Source organism: Bufo bufo, chromosome 2 (genome assembly GCF_905171765.1).
Source record: "Bufo bufo chromosome 2, aBufBuf1.1, whole genome shotgun sequence".
Classification (NCBI taxonomy): Eukaryota; Metazoa; Chordata; class Amphibia; order Anura; family Bufonidae; genus Bufo; species Bufo bufo.
The window spans coordinates 347318331-347345725 of NC_053390.1; the positions used below are offsets into that span (position 1 = coordinate 347318331).

Genomic DNA, 27395 nt, shown 5'->3' on the forward strand with positions numbered 1-27395 from the left:
TGGGGCCCAGTCATTTCTAGCTACGCCCCTGAAGGGGATGCAGGATTTGTCTCCTTTCAGTCAGATTTAGGAATTGAGTCTTATATTGATGGCCTATCCTAAGGAAAGGCCGGCAATACTTAAAGCAAGTTAAAACCAGATAGTAGCACATCTTCTTTTTCTAATTAGTTTTTATTTTCTGATTGTAGATTTTTTATTTTATTTCCTGAACATGAATATGGGGGTCGTGGTCGCTGTCTTGCCTGAGTTGTTCTTAACAGCATTTAAAAAGCATTAAGAAAATTGCTTTACAGCAGCCCCATGGTCATAGATGCAACGGTGGAACCTCATTGACTTCTATGGGAGTTTTCTCGGCATGCTCTGATCTGTGCAGAGGTCATTGTACAAGGAAAGAAAAGATAAGCTCTGACAATCACCTATTGTGAATGGTGGTGTCACGGTCATATTGCTGTCTGACCGTGATGCTGTTGCCATGCAGACTCGTTGCTGGTGGCAACGTGTAGTTTTTGGTTTGCATGTGCAATTCCCCTTTAAGGTGTGCCTCCCTGCTGTTTGGTGTGCTAGGGGTTAATCTTCTAGCTAGTGGGGATTATGGTGTGTCCTAGGTGTGGCTGCAAGCTTGTTATATACCTGTGGCTTGCAGGCTGGGGGCAGTGGTTCTACAGCCTTGTTTGGTGATGGAGCTCTGCTCCTTGCCTGGGTGATTCTGCCATGTACTTGAGGGCCACCTTATTGGATATAAATTGTCTTTCCTTATGTTTGCTCCTGGTTCCCTACCTCACTTGTTATTTGTTAGGTGTGGGTTTATGTTCAGGGTGTGTTGTACGTCTTCATGGTTGTTAGAAGTGATCAAAAAGTCATATGCACCCCAAAATAGTACCAATCAAACCATAATCTCAACCTGCAAAAAATGAGACCCTACCTAGGACAATCGCCCAAAAAATAAAAAAAAACTATGGCTCTCAGAATCTAGAGACACTAAAACATGATTTTTTTGGTGTCAAAAATGTTGTTATTGTGTAAAACTTAAATAAATAAAAAAAAGTATACATGTTAGGTATTTCCTCGTCCCTACTAACCTGCTGTATAAAAATATCACATGACCTAAACCCTCAGGTAAACACCGTAAAAAAAAATAAAAAAAAAAATTAATAAATAATTTTTTGTCACCTTACATAAAAAAGTGTAATACCAAGCAATCAAAAAGTCATATGCACCCTAAATTAGTACCATCCAAACCGTTATCTCATCCTGAAAAAAATTAGCCCCTACAGTCACCCAAAAAAAAAAAAAAACTATGACTTTCAGAATATGGATATACTAAAAAATCTTTTATTTCAAAGCTTTATTATGTAAAACTGAAACAAATAACCCCAAAAAGTTGTCATATTTGGTATTGTCGTGTCCATAACTACCTGCTGTATAAAAATAGCACATGATCTAACCTGTCAAAAGAACATTGTAAAAAACTAAAAATAAAAACGGTGCCAAAACGGCTATTTTTTGTTACCTTGCTTCACAAAAAGTGCAATATAGAGCAACTAAAAATCATATGTACCCTAAAATAGTACCAACAAAACTGCCATCTTATCCCGTAGTTTCCAAAATGAGGTCACTTTTTTGGAGTTTCTACTCTAAGCGTGGATCAGGGGGTCTTCAAATGTGACATCTGCCCTCCAAAAACCATATGGCGCTCCTTTCCTTCTGCGCCCTGCCGTGTGCCCATACAGCAGTTTTCGATCACAAATGGGGTGTTTATGTAAACTACAGAATCAGGGAAATGAATATTGCGTTTTGTTTGGCTGTTAACCCTTGCTTTGTTACTGGAAAAAAAAATTATTAAAATGGAAAATCTGCCAAAAAAGTGAAATTCTGAAATTTCATCTACATTTTCCATTAATTCTTGTGGAACACCTAAAGGGTTAACAAAGTTTGTAAAATAAGTTTTTAATACTTTGAGGGGTGTAGTTTCTAAAATGGGGCCATTTCTAGGCGTTTTCTATTATGTAAACCCCACAGTGACTTCATAACTGAACTGATCCTTAAAAAAAGTGGGTTTTGGAAATTTTCTGAAAAATGTAAAGATTTGCTTCTAAGCCTTCTAACATCCCCAAAAAATAAAATGGCATTCACAAAATGATCCAAACATAAAGTAGACGTATGGGAAATGTAAAGTAATAACTATTATATGAGGTATTACTATCTGTTTTAAAAGCAGAGAAATTGAAATTTGGAAAGTTGCGAATTGCTCCATTTTTTTTGGGTAAATTTGTGATTTTTTTATAAATTTACCACTATCATGAAGTACAATGTGTCACGAGAAAACAGTTTCAGAATAGCTTAGATAAGTAAAAGTGTTCCAAAGTTATTACCACATAAAGTGACACATTTCAAATTTCCAAAAATTGGCCTGGTCCTTAACCCCTTAAGGACCCTGCAATTTTTCACCTTAAGGACCTGGCCACTTTTTAAAAATCTGACATGTGGGACTTTATGTGGTGATAACTTTAAAACACTTTTACTTATCCAGGCCAGAGATTGTTTTCTCGTCACATATTGTACTTCATGACAGTGGTAAATTTAAGTCAAAATATTTAATTTTTATAAAAAAAAACAAATTTACCCAAAATTTGCAAAATACAATTTTCAAAATTTCTATTTCTCTGCTTTTAAAACAGATAGCGATACCTCCTAAAATAGTTATTACTTTACATTTCCTATATGTCTACTTCATGTTTAAATCATTTTGTAAATGACATTCTTTTTTTGGGACGTTAGAAGGCTTAGAAGTTTAGAAGCAAATCTTGAAATTTTTCAGAAAATTTCCAAAACCCACTTTTTAAGGACCAGTTCAGGTCTGAAGTCACTTTCTGAGGCTTACATAATAGAAACCACCCCATTTTAGAAATTACACCCCTCAAGGTATTCAAAACTTTGTTAACCCTTTTGGTGTTCCACAAGAATGAAAGGAAAATGGAGATGAAATTTCAGAATTTCACTTTTTTGGCAGATTTTGCATTTTAATCAATTTTTTCCAGTAACAAAGGAAGGGTTAACAGCCAAACAAAGCTCAATATTTATTTCCCTGATTCTGTAGTTTACAGGAACACACCATATGTGGTTGTAAACTGCTGTACGGGCACACGGGAGGGCTCAGTAGGAAAGGATGTCATATGATTTTTGGAGGGCAGATTTCACTGGGATAGTTTTAAGTTGCCATGTCACATTTGAAGACCCCCTGATGCACCCCTAGAGTAGAAACTTGAAAAAAGACCCCATTTTGGAAACTATGGGATAAGGTGGCAGTTTTATTGGTACTATTTTAGGGTACATATGATTTTTGGTTGCTCTATATTACTCTGTTTTGGCACCATTTTTATTTTTTGTTATTTACAATGTTCATGTGACAGGTTAGCTCACGTGGTATTTTTATAGAGCAGGTTGTTACAATACCAAATATGGTTGTTTGTTTCAGTTTTACATAATAAAGCATTTTTAAAAAAAAAGTATTTTTTAGTGTCTCCATATTCTGAAAGCCATAGTTTTTTGTTTGTTTTTTGGGCGACTGTCTTATGTAGGGGCTCATTGTTTTCGGTATGAGATGACAGTTTGACTAGTACTATTTTAGGGTGCATATGACTTTTTGATTGCTTGATATTACACTTTTTGTGATGATAGGTGACAAAAAATGGCTTTTTGACACCCTTTTTTTTATGGTGTTCATCTGAAGGGTTAGGTCATGTGATATTTTTATAGAGCAGGTCCTTACGGATGTGGCAATACCTAATACAGTATGTATACTTTTTTTATTAATTTATTTAAGTTTTACACAATAATATCATTTTTGAAACAAAAAGAATAAAATCATGTTTTAGTGTCTCCATAGTCTGAGAGCCATAGATTTTTTTTATTTTTGGGCGATTGTCTTAGGTAGGGTATCATTTTTGCGGGATGACATGACAGTTTGATTGGCACTAATTTGGGGTGCATATAACTTTTTGATTGCTTGCTATTACACTTTTTGTGATGTAAGGTGACAAAAAATGGTTTTTATTTCATCTTTTTTACAGTGTTCACTTGAGGCATGTTTTTTTTTTTTTATTCTTTAATCAACACATGTACATAATTATTACATAAGCATACATAAAAATTTCATTATATTGCATTTCTATTGTACAGGGTTGCCTCTGGTTTTAATTTTTTTTTTGGTAAAGATAGTTATCATTGCCAGTGTCTCACTATGCAGTGATTTTTCAGGGCCATAATCCTTTCATATGTGCAGGTCTTGTCTATTCTTGATCTGATTTCTGCCATGTTTGGTATGACAGGTGTTTTCCACTGATGTGCTATTGCCAGTTTGGCAGCAAGACAAATGTGTGCACTGATTATTCTCCCTTGTATTGGAATGTCTTCCAAACCTATAAACAAGAGTGCCAGTGACGGGGAGGGAGGAATTTGTTTCTCTACGATTTTGGAGATCAGGGAAAACACCTCTTGCCATAATTGGGTGATGTGTGGACAGCCCCATAGGATATGAAAGAGAGCTCCTTGACCCCCGCAGCCTCTCCAGCACCCATACGTTGCAATCTTTCTGGAGGGTAATACCATCTCAGGATGGTTTTAATCGCTGATTCATAATGTGTTGTGCACCTAAAATGCCTCGAGATAAATGTAAATACTTTGCCCCACTGTAGGTCTAAGTAGGTCATTTTGGTATCTAGCTCCTAAGACAACAGAGGAGATGTCTTTTGGAACTTGTCCTTATCCCCCCAAGAGATCTTAAATAGGTTTAAGACTTGTTTTCCTGTCTGAAGGGAGTGTCCAGCTGCTAAATAGTTTGGTGCTTGCCAAGACAGAGAAGGGACAAGATCTATCCAATATACGTCTGATTTGAAGATATTTAAAAAAGTCATGTTTGGAAATTCCATATGTCTGCATGAGCGACATGAAAGATTTAAGCGTTTCTCCTTGAAAAAGCAAGGAGACAGAGTCTAGTCCCTTCGCCTCACAGGCCCACAAGTCCAAGTCGGAGACAAAAAACTCCAAAGTTCTCAGTGGGGCCAAATGGGCGAGGTTAATATTTGTTCTGCATGTTTTCGTATGAAACTGTACCCAGTTTTTGATGGAGTAGTTAACTATGGCGGGCATATCTTTGGGTGTCTGGAAATGTGCGGAGAGGGATGCCATCAACAGGGATTTCAGTGAGCCAGATGTTACAGCAGACTGTTCCATTTGCACCCATCCCAGGTAAGTATCTCCGTCCCACCATTTCTTCAGTTGAGACACTTGGGTAGCTAGATAGTAGTCATATATATGTGGCATTCCTATACCTCCACTGTGTTTATGTCTTTGTAATATTTGGGCAGCTATTCTGCGTTTTTTAGATTGCCAAATATAATTATTTAATAGCTGGGGGGCTTTTTGAAAGAAACTCTGAGGCGGTATTTTGCGTAGGATACGAAAAAAGTACTGAAGTTTGGGTAATGTAGACATTTTGAAGGATGCTATGCGCCCTATCCATGATATTTCCAGGGGGGAGTATTTTTTAAGTTCCTGTTCCATAGATCTCAACATTGGGACATACAGTAGTTGGTTTTGTACAGGGTTTGCATCGAGGGAGTCAGATAGACACCTAGGTATTTTACATGGGTAGATTGCCAGTCAAATGCATATTTCTGTTGAAGGTTATCACAAATTTGTGCCTTAATTTTAAGTAGGAGTATTTGTGACTTCTCTAGATTTAATTTATAATAGGAAAGCTTGCCAAATTCTTGAATTATATTGAGAGAGTTTTGTAGAGATGTATCTGGATTTGTCAGGGAGAGAATAATGTCACCTGCAAATAGCGATATCTTGTGTGTAGAGGTTCCCATTTTTATGCCTTCTATGGATTCGTGTTGTCTGATTGCCTGGGCTAGAGGCTCAATAGTAAGTACAAAAATTAGGGGAGATAACGGGCATCCTTGACGGGTGCCATTTGTGATCTCAAAGGGATCAGATAATGTACCATTTGCCAACACTCTAGCTGAAGGAGTTTTGTAAAGTGATTTGATGGCATCTATGATGTATCCAGTGAGACCTAGGCGATCCAAGACTGAGAAGGCGAATGCCCAATTGATACGATCAAACGCTTTCTCAGTGTCCATAGCAACCAATAATGCAGGGCATTTGGTTCTTTCTATCCAGTCAATAAGATTGAGGAAGCGTCTGGTGTTGTCTGACGCCTGTCTTCCCCTAAGAAACCCGTTTGATCCGAGTGTATAATGCTAGGTAGACTTTGGGATATTCTTGTGGCTATGATTTTGGAGAATAATTTTATATCTGTGTTTAGAAGGGATATTGGGTGAAAGTTTTGTGGACAGTGTGGGTCTTTCCCTGGTTTAGGAAGAGTTACTATGGTGGCCATTAACATTTCTTTATCAACGGCGCCATTTGAGATCACTTCTGAGAACATGTTGAACATATGTGGGGTTATAATATTCTTGTAGGTTTTAAAGTATGTATTGGAGAGGCCATCTGGGCCTGCAGCCTTGTGCATGGGGAGGTTTTTGATAATTTGCATTATTTCCCTCTCCGTTATAGGGGAGTTAAGCGAGTTGATTTGTTTGGGGGACAGTGTCAGGAATGATATCTTATTTAACAAGGATGTTATATCTAGGGGGAATGGGGGTTCTGTACCGTTTGTTTCTAGATTATGGGAGAAATAATATTCTCAATCTGTTAGCTATGTCTTTGGGATCATATAATTTATGTGAACCAGTGGCCTGAAGCAGGTATGGAATTCTGGATTTTTGGGCTTTTTGTTTCAAGTGTTTGGTTAGTAATTTGCTGCATTTGTTGTTTTGGGAGTAGTATTGTGCATTTAGTGTACTCATTTGTTTTTCATCCGAATATTGTAAGAATTCACTCAACGCCATTCTTAGTTGATGGATTTGCTCTTGATAGTTGAGGGAGGGTGGTTGTTTGTTTAGAGCTTCAATGGTTTGAAGTTTATGATATGTTTCTGTAAATTGCTTACTTTTTGAAACACCCTGTTTAGAAAGTGCACTTGTCTGCGGTTTGGGGCATCCAGTGTACACGTGTGTATTTAACATTGTTAAAAAAAAGCCTACCAGTATACCAGTATGATATATCTCCCTTTGGGATCAATGGTGAGTGACATCTGAGAGAAGGCTATGGTGTTCCTAATGGCCATTAGAACTCCTCTTTGTTTTTTCTCAAATGTGCTTGTAATATTTGTGTGTATTGAGGGTGTCTAAGTCTGTGTGCGTCTTATTGTATAATGTGTGCTTCCTGCGCACAGAATATATCTGATTTCAAGGATAGCACCTCTTTTCACATTAGGGAGCGTTTAAAGGTGCTATTGAGTCCCTTAACGTTAAAAGAGGTCACCTTAAGTACCATTTAGAAAATTCCAAAAACTGTACCGTATGTGTGACATTTTAGGAAAGTGGGTGGTGTGGAGAGAGGATGCCAGAGAAGCCGAGAGGGTCGTCCATATTGTTACTCACGGATCGTGTCAGGAGCAGATGAGGAGACTGAGTCCTAGAAAAGAGAAATAAACAACACAAACCCGTATAAATCAGGGTGTAAACAGTGTGATTTATTCCACGTGTTGGGTGGAACTTAACCGTGGGTGTAAGTGTCTTCTGTAAGGAAGACAGCATATCATTAGTGGGCTATTGAAACTGGCAATTAAAAAGTAACTAAGTGATATAAACTATCAAGGTGGTGCAGTCCAGCACCTACAGCAGCTTAGTTGCGCTATACTTAAGGTGACCAGGTGGTTTCTCGTTGTGAAGGACTTCACTTGGATGAAGATATCTTGCATTCGAACCTCACTTTGGTGGGTGGATCAGATGACGTGGAGCCAGATTGCTGTACTGTAATGTTCCATCCTGTGAGAAGCCGAACTCCATCCCATACCGAGGAAATCACAAATTTATTATTGTTGCGGGTGATAATTTTCACAGGGAATCTCCAGCGATTAGGTATATTATGTTCTCTCAGCGCGGCAGTTATTGGTAGAAGCTGTCTTCTCTGTTTCAGTGTGGTTGCAGAGAGATCAGCAAGATTTTGACAGACTGGTAGGAAGCAGGTAACTCTTTGAGCTTGCGGGTTGCATTCATGGCTTTTTCTTTGACATGGTAGTAGTGCACTCTCGCTAGAACATCACGGGGCGTGTGTAACGGACCGTTCAGCACACAACTCCGTTCAGACGATATCCTCCTTTCAGATTGACAGGCAGTTACTGCAAGCACCAATTTCCCGAACTGCAAGCACGTGACTACTCCATACTCCCAAAGGGAAAACACAAGAAGGCTGTATACAGCCGAACAGGAAAAACCCTATGAACAGTTTACACTCCTGGCAGTCGCACTATAACAGGATACACTCCTATCCCCCCCCAAGAACGAGACGACACTTCGCTTGAGGGTTAAGCAGAACACACTGTCCTAGGGCATACAGCCTCTTTTATTTTCCCTTGTCAGTCCAGAGAAATACCCCCTGGACCTATACATTAACCAATAAACATATTACAACACATACAATGCAAGTACAGCAGCAAATCGGACACAATGGGACAATAGAAACACACCCAGCATATTCCTCCCCTCTGTCTAGGAGATAATTGAGTCAAATACTGTATCTACTCAATTATCTCCTAAGCTGAAAAGTTACACTTCTTATAAATTGTTACAACTTTGTGAGTTTACATCGTACATACATATAACTTATATCAATTTAACCAGTATAACTTGTGGACAAACCTATCCAAAATTCACTTGAATAGGTTCAGGGGTTTAAAAGTTAGTAAAAGTCTCTTTTTTATCACTTGCAAGCATGGCTTTTCCTGCCCAAACCAGTTCCCACTAGTCTGGCCGTGCCCCTGAGATAACGCCCTGCTGGAGAACAATGGGTCCAAGGGAAGGGGAAGAGAAAGAATCCAAGAATTCCAATAGCCCAAATAAGTTTCTTAAAGGGACGTAATCCAGGGGCAGGAGGCGGGCAAACAGCCCCCTCCAAAACACCGTAGCAAAGTGGCTTTCGCCACATATCTTCCCATTCGGGGGGAGACTAACCAGGTAGCTGACCTTCTGTTGGTCAGTGCCTGAGTTAGTTGAGTCACCTACCCACAGTAAATTACAATCAACAAGGCAGCCCCCCCACAATAATATACAATCCGCAGTGCAGTCCCCCCCCCAACACTTGGTTACTGCACCCGGGAATTTTGTAGCTTGTTTCGGTCCCATGGCTTCACCATGGCTGTGTTGGGCACTGGTCTCTTGGCTTTGTGGGTCACTGAGTGAGCAGAGACTGGCGGTACTCTGCTCTGGTGCCAGCGCTTCAGCTGGGGGGACCTGCAGATAGACAAGCCTGGGACAAGGGGGCAAAGGAGGGCAGAGGCCAACTGTGCTCTGCCCAGTTTCCAGCTCTTCCGCTGGAGCAACCAGGGTATAGTCCTGCCCGGTGACAAAGGGAAAGTTAGGGCAGAAGCCAGCGGCGCTCTGCCCAGATGCCAGCTCTTCTGCTGGGAGGGGGTCAGAGGAAGCTAACGGCTCCTCTACTGACCTCAGTACCTCGGTAGGGGTTAGCTGTGGAGGGTAGGGATCGCTTACCTCCTCCTCCTGGTACTCACACTGCCGTTGGAGATCTGGGCCGACTGCCCAGCATCCCTGTAGGGCTGGTAGAGAGACTTTGGTCCCATCTCCCCCTGCCTGCTGGGAGTCCTCCCAGGACCAGTCTATGAGGTCCGCGACCTCCGGTACTTCTGGTTCCTGTTGGGGGAGAGGACTGACTGTCTCTTCTCCCATGAATACACACTGGTGCTGGGGAGAAAGGACGGCACCTTCCGCTCCCTGTAACTCACACTGCCGCTGGGGAGCAATGACGGTACCTTCAGCTCCCTGGGACTCACTTGGCTGCTGGGGAGAGAGACCAACTATCTCTGCTCCCTGCAGGACACACTGCCACTGGGGAGGAAGGACAGCACCTTCAGCTCCCTGTGGCTCACTTGGATGCTGTGGAGAGGGACCAACTGTCTCCTCTCCTAAGGGTACACACTGCCGCTGGAGAGAGAGATCGGTTGTCTCTGCTCCCAATACAATACTCGGCTGTTGGGGAGGAAGGACAGCACCTTCATCTCCCTGTAACTCACACTGCCTCTGGGAAGCACCTTCAGCTCCCGGGAACTTGCTCGGCCGCTGGGGTTTCTCCCCCCTGTTTACCGCTGCCATGGCCTGCAGGTACTCTCTGATCCTCCACTTCACGATCTGTATGAGGTTTTCCGCGTGGTTGGGTCCCAAGAGAGACAGCACCCCATTAACCTCTCTATCAAACTCCTCCTGAGTGTAGCAGGGCTCCATGCTTGCTCTGCTGATTTTGGTTCCTTTGTAGATAGGGGCGCTGTACGGGTACTAGCGTTGCCCTCAATTTGTAATCCAGGAACTGGTGTTGCCTTGTAGCTGTCCTTCTGGGCCGTGAGAATGATCCCACTGCTGCCACCAATTGTAACGGACCGTTCAGCACACAACTCCGTTCAGACGATATCCTCCTTTCAGATTGACAGGCAGTTACTGCAGGCACCAATTTCCAGAACTGCAAGCACGTGACTACTCCATACTCCCAAAGGGAAAACACATGAAGGCTGTATACAGCCGAACAGGAAAAACCCTATGAACAGTTTACACTCCTGGCAGTCGCACTGTAACAGCATACACTCCTATCCCCCCCAAGAACGAGACGACACTTCGCTTGAGGGTTAAGCAGAACACACTGTCCTGGGGCATACAGCCTCTTTTATTTTCCCTTGTCAGTCCAGAGAAATACCCCCTGGACCTATACATTAACCAATAAACATATTACAACACATACAATGCAAGTACAGCAGCCAATCAGACACAATGGGACAATAGAAACACACCCAGCATATTCCTCCCCTCTGTCTAGGAGATAATTGAGTTAATTACTGTATCTACTCAATTATCTCCTAAGCTGAAAAGTTACACTTCTTATAAATTGTTACAACTTTGTGAGTTTACATCGTACATACAAGTAACTTATATCAATTTAACCAGTATAACTTGTGGACAAACCTATCCAAAATTCACTTGAATAGGTTCAGGGGTTTAAAAGTTAGTAAAAGTCTCTTTTTTATCACTTGCAAGCATGGCTTTTCCTGCCCAAACCAGTTTCCACTGGTCTGGCCGTGCCCCTGAGATAACGGCCTGCTGGAGAACAATGGATCCAAGGGAAGGGGAAGAGAAAGAATCCAAGAAGTCCAATAGCCCATATAAGTTTCTTAAAGGGACGTAATCCAGGGGCAGGAGGCGGGCAAACAGCCCCCTCCAAAACACCGTGGCGAAGTGGCTTTCGCCACAGCGTGCAATCCTGTGTGCCCTACAAAAGCAGTCTTGTAAATCCACTACTTAGGCTCTTAGTGAAGTGACTTCATCCTCTAAAGCCTGATGGGAGTCGATAAGCTGATTGTGAGAGCTTGCAAATTCTCTGTTGCCTAGGTTTGCAACCGTTGATTTCAAGGGGGAGATCAATTGTGTGATTGGCTGATCAGTTGGAGTGATTGGCTGAACGCTAACAGCATTTCTTTGAGTAAAGATCCCGAGGCTGAGGCATCTGATGTGGGAATAGAAGCAATGCAGTCAGATAATGGTAATTGACCCTGTATATCAAATGCAGGAGAGTCGCTTTCCCCTCAGTTCTGCTCCCCTGTCTGCGTGCGCTGCCTTTGCTTTGCAGGGCTCGTGGAGGGGGACGCCCAAGATGGCGCTGAAGCGTTTAGCTGGTTCCCACCACCTGGCTGGTCTATCATCTCTCTGGGAGGGGGGTCCCAGGACCTACAGGCAAGCCCATTGCATTCATGAGTGACATAAGAGGCACTGTACCATCGTCCACGGCTTCATCCCGGTCTGCTTGGTTCTCATGTATCAAGGATTGTGATGATCCGAGTGAGTCCGTAACTCGAGTGCTGGTGGCCTCCCTTCTTACTTTATCTGCTTCAAAGTTGAAGTCCAGTTTGCTTTGGGACTTGAGTCCTCATTTCCCCCTGGTCATCATGTGTTCCAGGGCAGCAATAATTATCAATGTAGACGTTTGGTTGCCCGGAATTTGCTGATATTAGCTGCGTCTGTGCCGGAGCTCTGTGCTTATGAAGCCATGCTCGCTCTCAGCCAAGCCACGCCCCGGTCATGTGTTTTTTTTTATAGAGCAGGTTGTTACGGATGCGGCGATACCTAATATGTCTACTTTTTTAATTTTTTTTACACTTAACACAATAAAAGCATTTTTTAGACAAAAAAAATAATGTTTTAGTCTCTCCATAGTCTGAGAGCCATAGTTTTTTTAATTTTTGGGCAATTGTCTTAGGTAGGAGCTCATTTGTTGCGGGATAAGGTGTTGGTTAGATTGGTACTGTTTTGTGGGCATACGCCTTTTTGATCGATTGATGTTGCACTTTTAGTGATGTAAGGTGAAGAAATTTATATTTTTTTTATTAGCGCATTTTTTTGGTGACGGTGTTCATGTGATATTTTCGTACAGCCGGTCGATACGGACGTGGCAATACCTAATATGTCTACTTTTATTTTTTTCCCTATTTAAAAAAAAGCATGCCTGGAAAACTCTCCCATAGAAGTCAATAGGGTCCCCTCCTGACCATTGTGTCTATGGATCATGGGGCTGCCGTAAAGCAATATACTTAATGTTTTCTAAATGCTGTTAAGAACAGCTCAGGCAAGATGGTTGCCCCCATGATCATGTTCAGGAAATAGAATAAATAAATCTGTAATAACAAAAAAATAAAATAAAACAGATTAGTAAAAATGGATATGTGTCGCTATCTGGTTTTAACTGACAGAAATACATTTCGGTGACATATTTCCTTTAACTTTGCTCCAATCATGAGTAGCAAATGTTAATTTAAAAAATCGTAAGCTATATTTATATTTAATGATGGCAGCAATAATATTTTAACACATATGTTGATATAATAATGTATTTTACCCTTTGCATTTTCTTCTTGAATTCAATGTTGGCATTCTTGTATGCCTTGGATATTGCATTAAGATAATATATGGCTAGTCTAGAAAAAAAATTAACATTAGTAGTTATTCATATGAAAAAATGCATTATTGGCACTCACAGACAAAATTAAAGGGGTTGTGCATCTTTTTTTCAGACCTCACAGAGTGATTGGTCCCGCAGTAGAGATCATACTTACCTGGTCATTGCCACTGGGTTCTGGCTCTATCGCTCCACAGATCTCAGGTCTCAGAGCATCAACATCCTGTTAATGCCGGGCACCTGATCACCGGCAACAGCCTGATCTGTCACCTATGTGGTATGTCACTGCTTCACGTGCAACACAAGCGACTTGTCACCTCTGTGGCCAGTGATGGCTGCAGTGGTCACATGCACAACATCAACAGGATGAGACCCAGGACTTGCAAAGGAGACAGTGGAGTGATTAAGCTGGAACCCAGAAGCGGGAACCATGTAAATATGATCACCACTGTAGGTCTGGCTACTCTATGGGGTGTGAAAAAAATTGGTCAACCGTTTTGAAAGGGTACTCTGGTTACATCAGGTTTTCCCCTATCACAGGATAGAGAATAAGTATTGGATTGGGGGGATCCAACTAGTGTTGGTCGAGCACCAAAGTGCTTGTGTGCTCTGGTGCTCAAGTAGAACACTTCCCAATACTCGAGTGCTCTACAGAGAACCCAATCACAATGGAAGTCAATGGGAGAACCCGAGCATTAAACCAGGCACCCCCTGCTCTGAAGAGGGGAGGGTGTCAGGACTTTAGTTTGGCTTAGGAGTCCCTGCTCTGACTCCATATATAGCTATGTCCATATATGGAGTTAGTGCTTGGCGACACCCCAGTGTATTTAAATCTAATTTAGCCTCTATTTCTGAAAAGATTCTGGTGGGATTTGAATTCACAACCTTCTACATTACAACCCAAAATGTTAACCACTACACTATAGAGCTGCATGGCCAGATATTTAAGAAAAAGAAAAAAAAAAGAGACTTCTGCTGTATAGGAATACCTACTAGTAGTAAGTATTCCCATACAGCAGAAGTCTCATTTTTATTTTATTCTTTTTATTTTTTTTATTTTGTTTTGTTTTGTAACTGGCCACGCAGCTCTATAGTGTAGTGGTTAACATTCTGGGCTGTAATGTAGAAGGTTTTGAGTTTGAATCCCACCAGAAACGTTTCAGAAATAGAGGCTAAATTAGATTTAAATACACTGACTTGAGCACGCGCGATATTCTGCCGAGCATAGCGATGTTCGAGCCGAACTGGTGTTCGGCCGAGCATGCTCGCCCAACAGTAGATCCAACTGCTAGAATCCCAACGATCATGAACATGGGACCCAGAACCCTGCGGGGACCTTTGAAATTCAGGAAACCACAGGTTGAGCATGCATACTGCCTTTCCATTCAACTCTATGGGAAATAGACAAGTGCTGTACTCAGCTATCACCAGCAGTTCTCTTATGATGAATGGAGTGGCAGTGAGTATGCTTTATGTGTCACTCCAATAATTTTGGAGGCACTTGTAGGGTTCTGGTCCCCATTCTTGTGATCAGAGGGGACCCCCACCAATCTAATAGTATTCATTATCCTGTGGATAGTGGATAACTTGATGTAACTGGAATACCCCTTTAAGTTAATAAATTAATCTCAATATCTATCTTTTTAACAATTTTTTTAATGTTGTGTGTATTTAATGCTAAATCTCACCATGCAAAGGTCATAGATAGTGATGATACCTACTAGAGATGAGCAAATCGAAGTTGAGGAAGTGGAATTCGATCCGAATTTCAGGGAAAATTAGATTCGCCACAAAATCCGAATTTCCTCACACTTTGTGGTAATGAATCGCATTTTTTCCTAAAATGGTTGCTGCACGTGTTAGGACATGGAGCAAAGAACTCTGGGAACGAGGGATCACCCACAATGCCATGCATGCAGCCAATAAGCAGCCACCCACCCCTGTGATGTCACAGCCCTATAAATAGCCTCAGCCATCTTGGATTCTGCCATTTTCCAGTGTACTTAGTGCAGGGAGAGACATCAGCAGGCGCTAGGGACAGTGCTAGAAAAAACTTAATTGTGCAAAAAAAACGATTTACAAGTTCAGGGAAAGCTTAGTCAAGGTGTAGTGAACGGATTGGGAGGCATTATCTACGCTATAAAAGGAGAACAGGATGCAATAGGAGCAATTCTATTACACCTTGCTGCACTTATTGGGGATCCAAATTGCTTTTAGGTTGTTTGCACTATATGATACAACACTAATTCCAGCAAACCTTGCTTGTGATAGGGGTGCAAGTTCTGTGATACAGCCATTTACGGGGTCTATTAATAGGAAAGATATGTACGTCCTATTAGCCTTTCTGAATTGATTTTACATTGTTTTACTTTTCTTTTTTTTTTTGGGGGGGGGGGGCGTTTATTATTAGGGAAAAAAAAGGAAACAATTATGTCTTAATTGCCGATCAGCGGTGAAGTAACATTGTAACATTGTACTACAGCCTTTTTTCGGGGGGTATTATTTTAATTTTAATTTAATTCTTTTATCATACAGTATGTCAGACAGACAGGTGACAGGCCCTTTAAAGGGAACGGGCAGTGGCGATAATGTTTCTGTCGCAGGCAGCAGTAGAAGGGGGGGTGGCAGCAGGAGTCGCAGCGAGAGGCCTGAGCTCCCGGTGTCACCTAGAGGTCGTGTCTTAACAAGCAACCCAGCGGTGCTTGAATGTTTGACTCAGTTTTCGAGTTTGTCACAAGTGACATCAGACACCCCCAGCCAAGAGTCGGTATGTTCCTCTGACCCGACGCTTAGTTGGCATGGCCCGGGAGCAGGTCCTGCGCCCCCACCTATTCTGAACCTTCCTCTGTCATTTTCAGTTCCCTCAACACGAGAAGTATTATATGCCATAGGCTCGGCTCCACTTTTCAGAGATGAGGAGCTACTAGAGGACAGTCAGCAGTTACTACCCAGCCAAGATCTGGAGGAGACATCCGCCGCTTCCTCCAGTAAAAGGACAAGTAGTGATGAGGAGAGTCGCGTGGGAGCAGGTGTTGCTAGCGGTCGGGCTCCTGGCCCTGAGATCATTGAGGGGGACATCAGTGACTTGCAGACAGTAGCGGATGATGATGATGTCGGAGCCGGGTGAAGAAGGGGCTTCATCATCATCATCAGGAGAAGAGGGTGCCAGCTTGCGTGTGAGGCAGTGGTTGAGCCAGCAGGGTGGCAGCGTGTCTGTGAGTCAGCAGGGTGGCAGCAGTGGGAGGTCGGGAACCAAACATTCCCGGGGTAGACCACCCGCTTCGCAGGAGCCTACAGGCCCGGAAAGTAGTGGTGCACAGGTTCACGGAGGCAGCGGTAGCAGGCAATGAGCGCGGAGTGTTGGTGGGAAAATGCCATACTCGGCGGTGTGGCAATTTTTTGTTAGGCCGCAGGAGGAGGTGAACATGGCCATTTCCCAGTTTTGTGGGCAGAAGGTGAAGCGTGGTCAGGGTGCCAATGTTGGTACCATGGTCCTGTGTCAACACATGCAGCATCACCATAAAATGGCCTGGGAGAACTGTGGCTCCAATGTGGTGGTCCAGCCTGCCGCAGCAACCGCTGCATCACCCAGTGGCACGCACCCAATTTCATGCAGTCAAGGCTTCACAGAAGGAAGCTGTCTGTCCTTCCCATCATCTGCTGGTCCTGATGCTCCTGCTCCTCCTCCTCCTACTTCTCATAAGTCATTCCGTCAAGAGACAACAGTATGGCGCTGAACGTGCTCCTGGCCAAGTTTCTGGTGCTGCAGTCCCTCCCTTTTCAAGTGGTGGACTCTGCACTTTTCAGAGAACTGATGGCTTGTGCCGAGCCGAGGTGGAGAGTCCCAAGCCGTAATTTCTTTGCCAAAAAGGCAGTACCAGTCTTGAACACATATGTAGAACAGAAGGTCTGCCAAAGTGCAAGGCAGAGCTGACGTGTTCAATGTGGTTGTAAAGCGGTTCCTAAAGTCTTCTGCCTATCTGCAAGACATCCTGAAAATGGCTTTGCATGCACTTCAGCCACTCGTACACAGCAAAGCACACCCTCCTTGAGCTGCAGTGGCAGAACAGCATCCCCCAACATAAGCTGATATGCGATGTTTCCACCTGTTGGGATTCCACCCTCCATATGTTGGACCGACTATATGAACAGAGAAAGGTCATAAATGATTTCTTGATGATATAGGCAAAAATAGGTACTCCCCTGTGTAACTTCGATGTTAGCCAGTGGCAGCCCATGCGTGACACCTGCCGTTTGCTTGGGCTCTTTGAGGAGGCCACTTTATTTGTCAGTTGCCAGGACTACGGGATGAACAACGTCATTCCACTGATTCATGTCCTGGAACAGATGCTGCTAAATCTGGCTGGCCAGGGGACAAGAGATGTGGCGACTACATCTCACGGTCACATGATCTTTGTGGGGGCTGAACTAGAGGAGGAGGAGAAGGACATTCAAGCCCAGGTAATCTGTGGAGAAATGGGTGGTTTTTCTACACAGGTGACAGGAGAGGAGTAGCAGGAGCAGCCAGAGGAGCTATGCATGCTCACTTGCTTGTGTAGTGACAGAAGAATTGTGACCATTCGCCAGAGGGATGATTACTAGCTCTCCACCATGTTAGACCCTCGCTACCGGTCCAAATGGGGGCCTTTTTACACCCGCTAAGATGGAAGACAAAGTGAACTAGTATCGAGACATCCTATGTAGTCAGTTGGCCGCTGCCTATGTGCGCCATCGCCCATCCTCACGTAGGGCCCTCTGTGCTCACGGTCCTCTGCCACGGTCACGGTCCAGTACCAGCTCCATCAGCAGCAACTTAAGTCTAGAGTTGCTGATGAGCAGTTTTATTCGCTACTGAAGAAACTACTCACCAGCAGCAGCCGGTAGACATAGAGCAGAACCTGAACCAGCAGGTTGTGGCATACTTGGAGCGCACGCTGCCACACTACATTGAAAATCCTCTTGACTACTGGGCAGCCAAACTCGATTTGTGGCCACAACTCGCCGAGTTTGCCCTGGACAAGCTTTCCTGCCCACCCCAGCAGTGTGGTATCAGAGGGGGTGTTTAGTGCAACGGGGACCATAGTTACCCCAAGGAGAACTCGCCTGTCCACCCAAAATGTAGAGAAACTGACCTTTGTGAAAATGAATCAGGCGTGGATCAGCCAGAATTTTCAAACACCAATGCCTGATGCATCAGACTAGATTATCCATGGAGCCACACCAACACTATGACAAAAGAGACCTGTTTCTTCTGGCTACCTGCTTCGGCTACTATTCTGATGCTGCCACCCGCCTGATTTTACACCTGCTGCCATATGCTCCTACTGTCAGCCACCATCTTCAGCTGGTACTGGTATTACCCCTCACCTACCCACTCTGTCACTGGGCCACTCTGTGGTCTCCTCATGCTGCTGCCACATCACCACTATGTCATTGGGCCACTCTGAGGTCTCCTCATACTGCTGCCAATTTACTCCTCTGTGGTCTCTTCATACTGCTGCCACCTCAACACTATGTCTCTGAGCCACTCTGTGGTCTACTCATGCAGCTGCCACTTCACCACTATGTCTCTGGGACACTCTGTGGTCTCCTCATGCTGCTGCCACATCAGCACTCTGTGGTCTCCTCATGCTATTGCTATATTGCCACTATGTCACTGGGGCACTCTGTGGTCTCCTCATGCTGCTGCCACTTCACCACTCTGTGGTATCCTCATGCTGTTGCCACCTCAACACTATGTCTCTAAGCCACTCTGTGTTCTCCTCATGCTGCTGCCACTTTACCACTCTGTGGTTTCCTGATTCTGCTGCCACATCACCACTCTATGGTCTCCTCATGCTGCTGCCACATCACCACTATGTCATTGGGCCACTCTGTGGACTTCTCAAGCTGTTCCCACCTTCCCCACTTCATGACTGGGCCACTATTTTGCCTTTTTGGCCTGGTTGACATAAGCATTTATTTGACCCTTCTTCTGATCTGTCAGAAGTAAGGAAAAATGAGATGCACAATGGGATCTGTCTATGTAGCAGATGTAAGGCCTGTATGGTCCCATCAGAATTGGCTTATGACTTGGTAGCCAAAAGCAAGAGTGGGTACAAAACACAGAAGACATGCAAATATTTTATTCACGTGTCATCTCTGTTTTTGATCCACTCCTGTTTTTTTGGCTTTAGCAATACTGATGGATTACTGACCAAATGCTGACCAAGTGAAGGCAGATGCTCAAGAGACAGGATCCATTTTTTGGGGGTTATTGTTCTGATGGATCAGAGGATGGGCAAAATAATCAGTGATGTCAACACAAACTTTCTGCTGACACCCTATCCACTCTGTCGGGGCGCTCCACTTATAAGCGTTTAATAGAACAGGTTCTGAAGACATCTATGTGGAATCAGCTGACAATGGTGCAAAAGAAGTGCGCTTCTTCTTGACGCTAACATCAACCTGTAAGGCCGAGTTCACTCTTGACTGTTATTTGGTCAGTTTTGGCACCGTAACTGCCCAAACAAGTGAAGTGTGCAGTGATTCTAAAAGCGGTGCCTGTCATGTGTGTGTCATACTGACTCACAGTATTGTTTCACTACCACACCAGTCTCCCTATGCATATTACTGCAAGGCACAGTGTTCTACACCACTATACAGGCTCTCTGCAGCCAGGAAATAGCCGTTTTTTATAGCTATTAAATTCGGATCGAATCTTTTCAAAAAATTCGGCGAACCGACGAAATCAAATTTTTTTGAAATTTGCTCATCTCTAAGGGTACTTTCACACTAGCGTTTTTCTTTTCCGGCGCTGAGTTCCGTCCTAGGGACTCAAATCCGGAAAAGAACTGATCAGTTTTATCCCCATGCATTCTGAATGGAGAGTCAGTCCTTCAGGATGCATCAGGATGTCTTCAGTTCAGTCTTTTTGACTGATCAGGCTTTTCAGAAAAACGTAGCATGCAGTATTTTTACCTCCGGCCAAAAAGCCTGAACACTTTGACTGAACGCCGGATCAGGCCTTTTTCCCATTGACTTGCATTAACGCCGGATCTGGCACTGTGTGTTCAGTCAAAACGGATCCGGCTTTTGCATGTTAAACCCGAAAAATGTGAAAAAAAAGTTAAAGTCCCTAAATGGCGGATCCGTTTTTTCCAATGCATTTTTTCATTGTGATCAAAATCCTGATCAGGATTCAAATGTAATCCGTTTTCACACGTTTTTCCGGATCCGGCGGGCAGTTCCGGTGTCGGAATTGAACGCCGGATTAAAACAACGCTAGTGTGAAAGTAGCCTAATACCTACATAGGAGAAGGTAAAAATATATAATGGCAGATCACAGCCACATATGGAACAGAGAGACTGTTAAAGAGTTATTTTCTTCATAGATATTCATGGTATATCCACAGATTGGTACCTTAATCACCTTTCCGTTACAGGGTTCATTAACCCTTATCACATGGTGAGGTGGCCACTAGCCAACTCAACCAGCCATTGAATGAATGTAGAGATGGCCACATATGTGCAAGAGCTCTTAAGTGTTTTTTTTTTTTTTGGGGAGGGGGGGGGATTGGGGAGAATGTGGGAAGATTTTCAGACATTTCTAGCATATTATGTGGCTATGTCATTGTTACAGGAAAATATGGCTCTCAGCCTGATCACCACACAAATATGTCTAATATTTGGATATAGTGTATATTGATATTCACCCATTGAGTGATATTAGTATGGCCAGTAGCCATTTGGTCATTGTGTCCCTTGTTAGCATATCAAAGGCAGGAAGGGCACATTGTAAAAGCAGTTGGACAACATTCTCGTGGCCGAGAGATTGGGAAGATATTTGGGTGGTCACAGGGTGGAGTCCATGGTGGGGGTTGGGACACAGCAACATATAGGTGACATGAAACTTGGGAATCTCTCTCTTTCTCTTGCTGGACCCCCTGGACCAACATCACTTCAGGAGAAAGCTGTTATATTTAAGCTTATGTGTGTATGTATATAAGTATAATATCCCAGTAGACTTTATATGTGTGAATATAGATATTTGTAGTTTGCAATTGTATTACCAGTAGATTATATATGCTATTTATGCATGAGTCTCTATATGTACATGTACTAATGGTCAGGAACTGGATGTGAACATTTGCTTAGCATTCAGGGAGGGCAGGAACGGAGGCAGCTGTGTGTGGTGGTGTCCTCTATGTATTGTGTTATCTGTATCTTTATGTATATTGTCCATTGCTTTGTCATCTCTATGTTATCAGTAAACAATTTTTCTATATAAGTATCTGCAAGGGTTGTATGTTACTCCTGGGGTGTATGAAGGACAGGAAGGGGTGTAATAATACACAGAATAAGCAGGTTATATAGGATAGAAAGACAATAGTCTAGGAACAGAATAAAGGGGACGGAACACAGAGATAGACATAAATCTCCAATTTCCAATAAGCAAAATTCCCTTCATCAGTCATGAATGTTTATGACATGTAGCTCAGAGATAGAAGCGGGAATAAGAAACTTCATTCAACCAACTAGTCTATGACCAGAGCAGTGAACAGATCACAAGAGTGTGAACAGGCACATGAGTGACCACCAGACACTAAGTACTAGGGAACAAAAGAAATGTATTGCAGATGTTTCTTCCAACTCTCAAGAGAAAATGTAACATTACATAGTAGACATTCAAATGAATGACTCTCCATGTAATTTATAGACATGCCTGGTCTGCCATCGGTGTCCAAGTGAGGGATCCCTCCTGTATGATGTACTTAGACATCCCATCTAAGCAGTTGATGGTAATCAAATATTAAACTGTATTGTGTCCCCTAGGAAATAGTTTTGAATTTCTAACTCCATCCTTATAATCTTCTTATTAACATGAGACATTTGTTTCTTCATGTTAAGTATTTATTTCACATTTTATTTCACATTTATCACTGTGCAATATAACTCTTTGACTGTTAAATCAACCGGACCTAGCACAGTAAGGGGGTTGTGGCTTAATGGGAAGGGACATAGCTTAACGGGAAAGAAGGTGCAACATTTTATACCAAAATTTTAGCACAATTGTGACATAAAAGTCTATCTTAAAAAAGGCCAACCAATAATCAGTATAAGGTTAGAGAAACATCTCTAGCCATTCACCTTTTCATCCAGCCTGAGATAAACATTTGGACTAAGTTTATGCAGTTGGCACCATTCATAAATCTGCCCCAGTATAATCATAAAACTTACACCATTAGAAGCACAGCTGCAATAATAACCCCAGGATTGGACACGTAACCAAACACTTTGGTAATAAAAGGTGGAAAGTCCTTTTCAATTGTCTCTGGAAGGACGTCAAACATCCTGTTTTTTCCACTTCAAAACAAATAATTGAAACAATGATTATGGTTTAAAGCTTTTTAGGAACCAAACCTAAAATATATTGTCAATCACTGCATCACTGTATGAAAATACAATAATACTAATCAACTTGTGTCTTTCCAAAGGTGGTTTCCAGGCAAGGGCATAACTATTATAGCGGCATACCATGCGATTGCTATGGGGCCTGGTCATAGTTGGGATTATCTCCTCTTCTACTGGAGGGGAAAACTTGGTCATGACTAGAGTTGTTGCAATACCAAAATTTTGATTCGATTTCGATACAATAAAAAAAGTATTGCGATACTCTATACCATTCGATACCATGCGAAAAAAATAAACCAAAAAAGCTACGTGCATTCAACATTTTAAAAAATGGCGAATCGCGCAGTTTTTATTTATTTTTTCTGTTCCGGCGTTCCCCGCATAGATTTTTTTTCAATATTTTGATAGTTTGGACTTTTTGGTCGTGGCGATATGTGATATTTTTATTTATTTATTGTTTATATATTTTATATGTGAAATTGGGAAAGGGGGTGATTCATACTTAATATTTTGGTGGGGTTTTTTACACTTTTTTTTTTTTACACTTTTTTAAAATAACTATTTCCCCCCTTAGAGGCCAGAACCTGGGATCTTTCATCCCTTGTCCTATTCACCCTAATAGAGCATTATCAGGGTGAATAGGACTTTACACTCTCCCTGCTGCTCTGTGCATAGTGTACACAGCATCAGGGAGCTGACTATGGCAGTCCGGACTTCAGTAGCGTCCTGGCTGCCATGGTAACCGATCGGAGCCCCCGAGGATTACACAGCTGGGGCTCCGATCAGAAGCTGCCACTGCCACCAATGAAGAGGAGGGGACCCTGTGACTACTGCCACAAATGATTTTAATACTGGGGGGGGATTGAGGGGGGGTGCACTGTGCCACCAATGATAATTAACCCTTAATACAGGAGGTGGGTACTGGCAGCAGATCAGCCGCAGTTATCCCCTCAGGTGCCGCTCTGTGTAGCCTGATACTGAAAGTCTGGACCCAGGAAAAGTCCTATCATTGGTGGCGCAGTGCGCCCGCCCCTCCTCCGCCCCTCCCTCCGTTCATTGGTGGCAGCGGTAGCAGCAGCACAGGGGGGAGGGAGAGACTGCTTCCTTCTCCCCTGTGCTGCTGAGGGAACATGAGCGTGCCGACAGCAGCGCGCTCATGTTCAGAGATACTAGAGACTGCGCGGCAGCACAGGCCAGTATCGAAAAAATGGAAATCCCGGTATCGTATCGATACCGGGACAAAAGTATTGATACCCGCAACAACCCTAGTCAGGACTCTACCTTCTAAAGGAGCAACTTTTAGCAAATGAGGCAGTGTAAAAATGGCACAAAGGTCATTAAAAAGGGTTTAGGCAGAAACCCTTCTGTCCTGTTTGAGGGGCCTGGTTTGATCGTTGCTATGGGGCCCTTACTTCTCTATGCACGCCACTGTTTCCAGGGATAACCAATGAATGTCTATTCATAGCGATGTATACATGTTAGATCAGTGGAGGCCTTTAATATGTTACAGGTACAGTGCATCATCCTTCTTGCGGCTGTGCATTCAAGTCATTAGGTCTGAGCTGCAGTGCCATGTACAGTTGCATGTAGAGATAAGGTGCTGTGCCTGAAAAATTCATACTCATGGACAGCGAGGCTCATATGGGTCGGACCAATTATAGTCTATCCTAAGGACATCACTGTTGTTTCCTGGAAACCCCCTATAATGGCATCCCTGATCTTTCTGGAGGGATTCACATTACATTTGTAATTTCATATTAGGCTACTTTCACACTAGTGTTTTAGTTTTCTGGTATTCAGATTCGTCATAGGGGCTCAATACCGAAAAAAACGCTTCAGTTTTGTCCCCATTCATTGTCAATGGGGACAAAACTGAACTGAACAGAACTGAATGCTCCAAAATGCATTCCGTTCCGTTTAGTTGCGTTCCCATACTAGAGAGCAAACCGCAACATGTTGTAGTTTGCTCTCCGTCCTGGGATGCGGAGCAAGACGGATCCGGCATGACCCACAATGCAAGTCAATGGGGACAGATTTGTTTTCTCTGCCACAATCTGCCGCAATAGAAAACGGATATGTCCTCCATTGACTTTCAATGGAGTTCATGACGGATCGGTCTTGGCAATGTTAAAGATAATACAAACGGATCCGTTCATAATGGATGCAGATGGTTGTATTATTAGTAATGGAAGCCTTTTTGCTGAACCCTGCCGGATCCAGTAAAAACGCTAGTGTAAAAGTAGCCTTAGTTATTGCTTGATTGCTTTAAAATGTTGCAATATCTCAGATGAGTCTGCATATCGTCCTTATGTTTCTACAAGTTTCCCCTGGGTTGTCTAAAATGATACAGATACAGGCACTGTGTTCATCTAAAAACAGCAAAATTAGAAATTGCTCCAATGAGGAAATTGACTGATTGCAACATGCTGCCATTTTCAGACTTTGCAGGTACACCCCCCTAACTGGTTACCTCCCCTCTGTACCCTTATTGCAGACTGCTAGCAATTCATTCATAACTTCTAGTAGAAATAATACAGGAATGGCACAACATAGGACCGTAAGAATAGATGCTCCAGAATTGTTATTACATGTGGAATGCATGAAGATATTAAAGCAGGCATGTCAGGAGAGGTGACCGGTCCTCTTTAAAGAGATAGATAGATACATAGATAGATAGATAGATAGATAGATAGATAGATATTCTGTTACCTGAAAGGGCCACAGTCAAATGATGGGGATATGGTCATTATTGTATATACTACGGGCAGCAAGCTCATGAACAGCACTAGCAGTAATAAGGCCATGTAGAAATTATTTGACTTGGAGGCTTTAAATACTTTTTCTTGTGGAACGTTGCTGCTCATTACTGCCCAGCACTGCAAGTACATTGAAGACAGGAGGCGCAGTATATTTACGACAATCAGTCCAGGTGCATAAAATGCCCCCATCCTGTTAAGCAAATAAAAGGACAATTTAAATAATAAACATCTGTCTGTACAAATCTGTACAAATTCATTTCCTGTGGTTAGAGAAAACAGTTGCTCAACACGAGACTGGAGGCAGGATCAAACAAGCTTCATCTTTATTTTGGACTCTCCTGCTACCTTTAAGTCAGTAATTAAAGTGTTCACTACCTAAACTTACATATTAACTTTTATTGAAACCTACTCTAAATGTGACTAAATGCATTTTTGTAATGTGCTTTATTATTATCATTATTATTATTATTACCTTTTCTTTGTAAAATAGGTGCCTGAAGTTCAGATGCCTATTGCGCTCCAGAATCCGTATTCCCGTACTCTGCTGTGTACAGGACACAATGACCGCTATACAGACAGGAGCTCCATAGCACATTGCAGCGCCTGCCTGTACATGCGTTGCCCAGCTAAAGCCTGGCATAGACGGGCTATGTCAGGCTTTGGCACAGGACACACAATCAGAAATCAGCGTGTACGTATCTAGAGATTATCTAGGGTACAGTCAGACAGAGCAGCCAGCATGAGGTAGTATGGAATTAACAATAGGCGATCAGTTTTTAAACAATCAAATACGTTAGAGTTATGGCTCACATGGCAGCACGGTCTTAGACTGTATCTCCACCATGCGCCAGCTCCCCCATCTGGTCGTACCTTTAAAGTGTTTGCCTGGTGCTTAACACAATTACAAGTATGTGTAGATTATTTACCAAAGCTAAGGAGTAGAAACTCTGCATGAGTCCTTATAATAAAGCTCAATATGGTTGAGATCTGTCGATCGTGCTGCCAGTCCATGATGTCTCCCATACATAGCACACGGCTTCCCTATTTCTCTGTAACACATGCTCAGAAGCAGCAGCTACATGAAAGACATTATTCAGCAGTAATAAGCAGTGTTGCTGTGACTTTAACACTTGGGTAAGATAGAAAATTTACTAGAGTCAGAAGCTCTTAATTACTCTCTAGATTTACATGAAGTGAACTTACCATATCATGCCTTGATTAAAAATGAGACCAAGGACATTGCCACTTATTTCAAACTCAGCATAAGATGGCTGAAATATAAAAATGGACAAAAGCTATGAATATCATTTTTTCCACATTGCATATTTGAAACCATGAATATCATGATATCTCTGATATTATCTACTTCTGAACCATGGTTCACTGAGATCAAAGCTTGCTCTCAGCCAACAGCACTCTCAAATCTCCTATCAACATGCAAATTTGACTCAGAAGGGGGAACGGAGGAAGAAGGAATCAGTGCCTACAAGAAACAAAAAACTTTTTGCACAAACTTGTTTTTCTGGAGGAAAAAGTGAAAACACTAATAGACATTAGATTGTCAGTGAATTCCATAGAAATTACTGTAGGACATACTAGTTTTAGGACATACCGATTGGGTGGCCTCCAGGTGCTTTCCTGAATGGGCACATTTCCTACAACAAAGCATTATTTCCCTCATAAAAAATTATGTGGCTGAAATAGGCATTTGTATTAAAATATTTCAGCCTCCAATGTCCCAATAGGGAATAAATATACAGTAATAGAGAATGTGCATGTTAGCAAAGAAAAGTAATCTCATCTAGCTTTGTGCCTTTGTCCATTCCAATAGTGAAACCACATAAGGACTGGTGTTTGCTGATGGGAAAAAAATAACCTATGAAAATATAGCACCTGCAATACATAGTGAGTAGTGTTGTGTGAGCATGCTCGGCCGAACACTTTTTTACTCAAGCATCGCGATGCTTGGCACATGCTCGAGTCTCCTCCCTAGGGCCGGCGTCATAACCCGGCATCCCCGGGCAAGTGCCGGGGCCCAATGCTCCTGGGGGGGCCCACTGAGCTGCTATGAGCACTTCCATCAATACAGATGGAAGCTCTCACTGCTGTCATTTCACTTACGCAGTACCCCTTTGGTGGGCCCTCTGAGTCACATGGGTCCGG

General features: G+C 42.8%; 1 protein-coding gene across 1 annotated transcript in view; it reads right to left on the reverse strand.

Annotated features, from left to right (window-relative positions):
• Nucleotides 1-27395, reverse strand: part of LOC120990866 (transmembrane channel-like protein 2-A) — a 121887-nt gene that overhangs the window by 11884 nt on the left and 82608 nt on the right. Inside the window, exons 15-18 of the mRNA XM_040419749.1 lie at nt 26436-26503; nt 25183-25422; nt 22300-22425; nt 13021-13099 (exon numbers count right to left, since the gene is read on the reverse strand). Of these exons, the coding sequence (XP_040275683.1) occupies nt 13021-13099; nt 22300-22425; nt 25183-25422; nt 26436-26503 (513 nt within the window). The remainder of the gene's footprint in view (nt 1-13020; nt 13100-22299; nt 22426-25182; nt 25423-26435; nt 26504-27395) is intronic.